This window comes from Euphorbia lathyris, chromosome 4, assembly GCF_963576675.1.
Source record: "Euphorbia lathyris chromosome 4, ddEupLath1.1, whole genome shotgun sequence".
NCBI lineage: Eukaryota > Viridiplantae > Streptophyta > Magnoliopsida > Malpighiales > Euphorbiaceae > Euphorbia > Euphorbia lathyris.
This window is the reverse complement of record NC_088913.1, coordinates 15,330,169-15,337,960: the sequence shown is the minus strand read 5'-3', so window position 1 is coordinate 15,337,960 and position 7,792 is coordinate 15,330,169. Positions and strand designations below refer to the sequence as shown.

The following is a 7,792-nucleotide window of genomic DNA, read 5'->3' as shown; positions in this document are numbered from 1 at the left end:
TTTTGTTAAGGGTAGGAATGGGAGTTTGAGGTTTGGTAATATTAGATTCTCTTGAATAGGAAACATGGAAACTGCCCAGAGTTCCCTTATTTGAGTCAATGTTTAGGTTGGATATTTTGAGAGGTGACAAATTGAATTCAGTTTGTGAATTGTGAACTAAATCTTCAAGAGATTTTGAGAAGCCATATGATATTTTCTTAATTGGTTTTGCTCTAAAAGAATAGATTCAATCCTCTTTTGTTGAGTTGTTTGGATGGCTTGAAATGAGCCTGATATGCTTCCGATCGGTTATAAAACTAGATAGTGAACTCCCTCAACTAGGGTTCTAAAGCTTCCATGGCTACTTGAGCTCGTGTTGCTGCTCTAGTTTTACTGTATGATTGGTTGACCATACAAGTTGGCTGGAGAAATGAGTATCTCTGATACCAATGTCAGGAATAAGGTCTCTAACATAGAGAATCAGGTTGAACTTTAGCAAGAAAGAAAATAGAAGGAAATAGGAATAATATTTTTCATCGCTAGATAACCTCTCCAAAAGCATGAACTATATACAAACATTGTAATACATTATTGAGGTCATAAAACGGTTACAATATAGCTCAGCTTGCCCAATATTTATGAATACAACTAAAATAGCAAAAGCAAAAATACAATAACCCATAACAAACTAACACATATAACAAAGACTACTACAAGACATAAACAACCTGGCTAGCTGGTTAATAACCATTTCAGTCCTCCTTCTTTATTGCATGTGACAATCACTATATCAAAGTTGATCACAATTCTATGAGATTTCAGTTTATCAATCCAATATTTGAAAGACTTGTGTGTGTTTCTAAAACCAAAAAACCCATGTTCTTTGCTCTTATTCATAGTGTCCATGAATCCACCATCCCCATTGAAAACCAGATCAAGAAGCCCCCAAATTGCTACTTTCTCAACCTCACTATCAACCAACTCTTTTTCTTTAACAATCTCATCCCACAATCCCCCCATATTCTTCATCATTTCATCTAACCTTAACCTCTTATCATCTTCCCCAAACCCATAATTCTCAATTTTAAACTCATCTGCTAACACTTTCCACAAACGTTTCCACTTGAAAACATCTCCATTACTGCAATTGAATGCTTCATTCTTCGCATTAGGATCTACTGCTGCCCATATCTGTTGTTCAGCTATCAAATCTGCATCGGACACGAACCAGTACCCTTCCCAGGAAGCACGATTCCCTGGAAAGATCAATGGAAGCCCTTGATGCTTACAAATTGCTGCATAAACACATAAAGTACCCACTAAATTCATCAATGAACAAGGCGAAAACCCGAAAATCGCAGTAGGCCTATGAATTGACCATGTCAATCCTTCTTTTTTGGCAACTTCATGAAACAATATGTCTTCAAGTGTATAATAAAAGTTCATTGTATCCAGCCGGGGAAGATCCTCATGCCACGGAGTTTCATGAGGTTGAAATTTCCCAAATAACTCGAAAGGACCCGTGTAATGCTTTGATCCAGTCTGTAGACAAATGTGCTGCAAATTTTCTGCATTTGGGATCACTGATTTCAGCACATTTTTCAGCATTGAGCCATTGATTTCACAATTCTCAGCTTCTGTACTTTTGCTTGCCCAAGCTACGAAGAAAATGTGGGTGATGTCCGTTAGTGAAAGCTTTTTTAGGGTTTCTTCTTCAATCGAGACATCACATTGAATGTATTCAATCAGATGATCTGCCTGCCAGATTGGTCGTTGGCGACGGGCAACGCCGTAGACTTTCCAGGGGCCACCGGGGGTATCTGAAAGAGGTAAAATCTCAGCTAAACTGTTCCCGACGATTCCTGTGATTCCGATCACAAGAGCTACACTTTGGTACTCTCTTGGTGCATTGTTATCATCTTGTTCATCGAATTTTTTCTGTTAGGCATTTTATCAAATTGGATGAAAGCAAAACAAATTAAAGTTAGAATCCTTTGTAATCAAATTGAAAGAAAGATTAGAAAAGTGAAAATTGAGGTGGTGAAGTTAACTTGCCTTTGCTGCTCCAATGGCGCCTGACCACCACCAGTTCATTGAATTGATCTGAGAGAAATCGGTACTGAAGTCATTGATGAAGCTGTGGATTTATATGCTGCAATTAATATCCAAATATGTGGTCAGCATTTCAACGGCTATCTATAATTCAATTATTGCTCAAACATAGCTTTATAACCAAATTAGGGATTGTTGAAAAAATTGGATAATTCCGAAAATGACATCTAGTTTGCTCAAATTTGCAGTATGGATGGTAATGGTTAAGAGTACTGTCCGATTATTATGAGATTACTTGAACCATGTATAAAAAGGTTAAGATGTGTATGAGATTCAAAAAAATTACGTGAGACGGGTATGAAAATACCCGTTCGGCTACCTGCTATCTGTTACCCGCTATATATTAAATAAAGCTTGTCATTTCATGAAATTAACTATTTAGTTTTTAGTGTGTTTTAGGAGGTGTTTGTTTCAGCTTTTCGGATGAGCGTTTAGTGTTTCACTCCAAACCGCGGTAAATATAGCGTTTGGTTAGATTTATATAATTGTAGCGTTTATCATTTTCTCTAGAAACTGCAGTGTTTTAGGAGTTTTTCTAAAAGCTTCTGTTAGCTTTTTATAAACACCTATTTAATAATTATTTGTTATTGACAAAATTATCTTTCTTATTTTCACAAAAATATGTTTCTTTTTTAACATTATTTATATTTCTACAACATAATTTTTGAATAAAGGCTATGTGATATCCTATTTCTACAACATAATTACCGGAAGAACAAAGTTTTGATGCGTTCAATAAATTTTTATTTTATTTTATATTTTATTTTTTATCTAGATTATTTTTAATTTGCATGTAACACATTAGGTGCAAAAATACCTCTAAGGAGCAATTTTACCTTTAAAGTCTAAAATGATGTAATTATATCCCTAACGTTGGCATGCAAGAGCAATTTTACTCCTAACATTGACAAGTTGAGTCAATTTAAGAAATAATTAATCAAATTGTCTTATTAGTTATGAATATTGTTATCTACACTTCACATGTTCATCATTTTATCATAATTTGTAACAGATCACAAACATATGATTGGAGGTGAAATTTAAAAAAAAATGAACACAATAGATTGTCTTCTGTACGAGTTGGACAAAAAATTCAAATTTTTCACCGAATTTATAAATATTAACTTTGAAATTTATTATTAAATCATAAAAAAAATATGAATTTTTTTAGAAGTAAATGATATGTGCAATTGGTGTAGAATAAAAATAAAATATATGTGTTTTATAACATATGTGTAAATGAGAGAGCATTTTCCCTAATAATTAGTTAAAGGCTTGTAAATATCATTTACTTATAAACTAGTTAAGTTTCTCCTTTCTTTTCTATGTGGGATGTGAATGCTTAATTTCCTTTTAACTTCTTCCAAATCATTTTAAGTTGTTCACTTTAAGAATCAACTTCTCATTCATTTCTTGTCCGTTTTGAGTTTATAATATATTTTTAAAAAGATCTCATGACATAGAATACGTTGATATATTTGAATTTATTCTGAACTTAATTTATTTGTCATATATTTAAGACTCAAATTAACAAAAAAATAACAAACCAAATGTTGTTTATAATTTATTTTGGATATATATAATGTATAAAATTAATTTTAAATTAGTTATATATATTTAATATATGTAAATATTATTTATTTATTTATTACGTCATCCGGTTCGATCAATCCGAGCCATCCGATCCGACCAAGTGACCCGTGACCCAGTTACCAATTCGGTTTGATGTCCGGTCCGGTTCTGATAACATTGGTAAAATTATATCATTGTAGATGTTAAGAGTAAAATTGCTTCTAGTTGTAAATAGGGAAAAGTACAAAAATAAACCTTGTGGTTTGCCCATTTTCGAACTGCACCTCTGTGGTTTAAAAGTTTGCAAAGTGGTACCATGTACTTCATTCCGTTAGCAAACACGTACCAAATTGACTAACGGTGTTAAAAGTCAAAGGGAAAAGAGTTAATTTGGTCCTTATATTTATTTATTTTTATAAATTAACCCCTTTATTATTTTATTATCACAAACAAACCCCAAAATAAAAAATAAAAATCAAATATACCATCTTCTCCATTTTTTTTTATTTTTTTTCCTTCTTTCTATCTCCTCTCTCTTAATTTCTCCCTCTAAAATAAAGCTAACACATGTTCGTTTACAATAGATAATAGTTGGATTGAGAATTGAGAAGCTCATTATTGTATACGAACATGTGGTTCCGGCAGCTGGAGCCTAGCACCTCCAGGCCCCCATCTGTCTACGCCCCTGCCCTCCACAGCTTTTATGAAGTTTTATGGGGATTAGAATGGATGCTCAGGTCCCCTAGCTCCCCTTGGATCCATCACTAGTTAACCAACAACCCAATTCAAATGCAAAAAAAAAAACGTAAAATTACCGATCCAGGCGAGAATCTGAAACGTCCGAGAGGAACGGACTTGGAATTTTCTGGCGAAACAAAAGCTGGATTCTCTTCGACGGCATTAACCTTACTAGGCATGCGATTCTGCAGCGTAACATCGAGATTCTCATCATCAATTCGTGAACCTGATCCACTACTAGCATTGGGATGAACAGTAGGAACAGCAATTGAAGCACTGGGTTTTAAAGGGGGGTTTTCATTCGAAGGTTTTGGAGCTACAGTAGTAGTTGCATCAAGTGGTTCAGGAACATTAGGGTTATGGGAAGGTAAAAGGGGGGCTTTTTTATGAGTTTGTGGAGGTGAAGTGGAGTTTTGAGAATGGCGCTGGAAGAAATGTTGATCCCGTACTTAGCAGGAAGTTGATTTGAGTTGGATTTAAGTTGATTTGAGTTGGATTTGTTCTTGGATTTAGGTCGTTTACAATAATGAACTTCTCAATTCTCAATCTAACTATTATCTATGGTAAAGGAACATGTGGTAGCTTTATTTTAGAGAGAAATTAAGAGAGAGGAGAGAGAAAGAAGGAAAAAAAAGAAATTAAAAAAAGATGGAAAAGATGGTATATTTGATTTTTATTTTTTATTTTGGGGTTTGTTTGTGATAATAAAATAATAAAGGGGTCAATTTATAAAAATAAATAAATATAAGGATCAAATTAACTCTTTTCCTTTTGACTTTTAACACCGTTAGTCAATTTGGTATGTGTTTGCTAACGGAATGAAGTACATGGTACCACTTTGCAAACTTTTAAACCACGGGGGTGCAGTTCGAAAATGGGCCAAACCACAAGGTTTATTTTTGTACTTTTCCCTTGTAAATATTATGAATATTTTTTTGACCTTATCCCTTTTATAATTTCTTTGTTGATTAATTTAAAACATCGTATTAAACATTTTATATCCGAACAGCAACAGTTCAATATAATCTTACCAAACACTAATAATTAAACAGCTAATAACAAATAGCTAACAGCTTACTGCAACAGCAAACAGCTAACAACAACTGCAACAACTATTAGCTAACAGCTGAACCAAACATGACCTTAATTTTTTTATAATTAGAATAATTTAGAATGTTTATTAAATTTGTGGATGATTTATTAAAGTTGTGTTTTGTTAATTTTGCAATTCATTTATTTTTTATAATAATTCTTAACAGGTAAGAGTACTCGTGAATTAAATCGGGGAGATAAAATTCAAAAAGCATATCCGTTAAAGTAATACTACGAAATAAATAATAAAAATAGGGTGTTGTTATACTTAGCCACAAATTCCCACCCCTAGCCCCGTGAAAGGACGAAAATGCCCTTTCATTGGTTTTGGGTGGAAAAAGCCTCTTTTTTGCCTTCCACACACACGAGCGTGTGGCTATCACGCCTCACTGTGTGGTCGGGCGTGATAGCCACACGCCTCACCTTGTGGTCGGGCGTGTAGCTATCACGCCCGACCACATGGTGTGGCGTGTGGCCATCACGTCCGACCACACGGTAAGGCGTGATAGCCACACGCCCGACCTCACGGTGGGGCGTAATAGCCACACGCCCGCGTGTCGGGAGGGCAAAAAAAATTAGTCCGCTATTCAATTAAACCCGTAAATACCTGTTACGTGTTCAAACTACACAATTTTAATTAAAACCTGTAAATAACATACAATTTTAATTAAAACCCGTAACAATAATATAAGTTCATGAATAAATATTAACTAAAAATAACAAAATAAATCAGCCAAATAAAAATTTAGCTAAACAAAATAAAATTTACAACAACTAAACTTAAACAAATTAAATTTACAATATAAAAATTTAGTTAAACTAAATTAAACAAATTAAAAATAACAAAAAATTAATTAAATTCAACTAAATTAAAAAAAAATAGCCCATACGCCACACGAGCGTATGGGCATCACGCCGTCACCATTGTGAGGGCGTATGAACCTCACGCCGCACCACAGGTGACGACGTATGAATATCATACCGTCACCTGTGGTGAGGCTATCACGCCTTCACCTGTGGTGCGGCGTGATGTTCATACGCCGCACCAGAGGTGACGGCGTGATCTTCACATGCCCCATGTCCCGATTCTGATTTTGAATAACAGCAAAATCCGATGCAAAAAAGTCCAAAAAACATCAAAATCAAACGGAAATACGTATCATAGGTCTCTTTCCTTTACCGATCCATGTTTTTATTGATAAATTAGTCCGGATTAGATTAAAGAGAGTTTAGTCGAGATTGTTCATTTGAAACCGAGCGGCCATTCCGATGCACAAATTATTGAGAAGGCCGAACAACTCTACCTTCAAAGGTATGGCTCTAAATTTTCATTTGTTCATTGTTGGGAAATAATGAAAAACGAACCTAAATGACTCGCTTTTAAAGAAAAACAATATGATGGAGGTTCCTCAAAGAGAACGAAACTTTCTGCATCGGGACATTACAGTTCAGCAAGTGAAAGTGGCAATGATGTACAATCATTTCCTCAACGTCCAATAGGCCAGAAAGCGGCAAAAGGGAAAAAAAAAAGCGAGTGGATCTTCCCAAAATATAGATGAGGAATTCTATAAAGAAATACAATTGCAAAAAGTTAAAACAAACCAAGATTTAGTGCAACAGGGGATAAATTTTCTTCGGGTTCAAGAACAACAAATGAAACAAAAAGATTTGGAAATTCTCGACAAAGATACTTCGGGAATGGATGTTGAGCAACTGTTACGACACAAAAAAATTTGCGCACACATCGAGTCGAAATATGATTTTCTTTAATTATGTTATTGTATCTTTTATTTGATTTGCTACATTAATTATGTTTTATGTAATATTATGTATTTAAATGAAATTGTTTTATGGACTTTATAATATATTTAATATTGAGTTAATTATTTTGTTGAATAAATATTGTGTTGGGTAAAAATTATTGTGTTGGGTAAAAATTATTAGTTATATTTAGTGTTTTATGACAAATGGGTCCCACAAAAATTAAAAGTAAGAAAGTAATATAATGATATGTTATTTGTGTGGGTTATTTGTGAATATTTGGCATTGGAGGTAATAACCTCCATTAAGGATGCTCTTAGTTCTCTAATTTAAATATATACAAAAGGTAGAGAAAGGGAATTTTGTCCATTGTGAGTTTTTGAGAGTTTCAACTAGGAAATGTATGCTACTTTTTACTATTGAAAAAACTGTTTTTCTAAAAAGAATGAATTTTTTATTTTTTATATAAAAAATTGCTTTTCAGATGTAAAATATAAATTAAGATGTTATTAACTAAACATATAAAATTCTCAATTTT

General features: G+C 33.6%; 1 protein-coding gene across 2 annotated transcripts; it reads right to left on the bottom strand.

The window, feature by feature from the left end:
* Positions 1 to 530: 530 nt before the first annotated feature.
* On the bottom strand, positions 531 to 5,010 carry LOC136226107 (3-oxo-Delta(4,5)-steroid 5-beta-reductase-like). 2 transcript variants are annotated; one of them, XM_066014438.1, is made up of 3 exons: positions 4,479 to 5,010; positions 2,035 to 2,131; positions 531 to 1,917 (listed from the first exon to the last, which is right to left on the bottom strand). In XM_066014438.1, the coding sequence occupies exons 2-3, from the start codon at positions 2,071 to 2,073 to the stop codon at positions 712 to 714; spliced, it is 1,245 nt and encodes a 414-aa protein (XP_065870510.1). In that variant the 5' UTR covers positions 2,074 to 2,131; positions 4,479 to 5,010; the 3' UTR covers positions 531 to 711. The 2 variants fall into 2 exon arrangements, with proteins under 2 accessions (XP_065870510.1, XP_065870509.1); XM_066014437.1 differs by lacking the exon at positions 4,479 to 5,010 and having other exon boundaries at positions 2,035 to 2,368.
* Between the last annotated feature and the right edge of the window lie 2,782 nt (positions 5,011 to 7,792).

Coding starts and splice junctions, on each gene's coding strand:
- LOC136226107 (XM_066014438.1), bottom strand. CDS start 2,073: ATGAACTGGTGGTGGTCAGGCGCCATTGGAGCAGCAAAG. Junction 1,918..2,034: donor GCGCCATTGGAGCAGCAAAG/GCAAGTTAACTT, acceptor AATGCCTAACAG/AAAAAATTCGATGAACAAGA.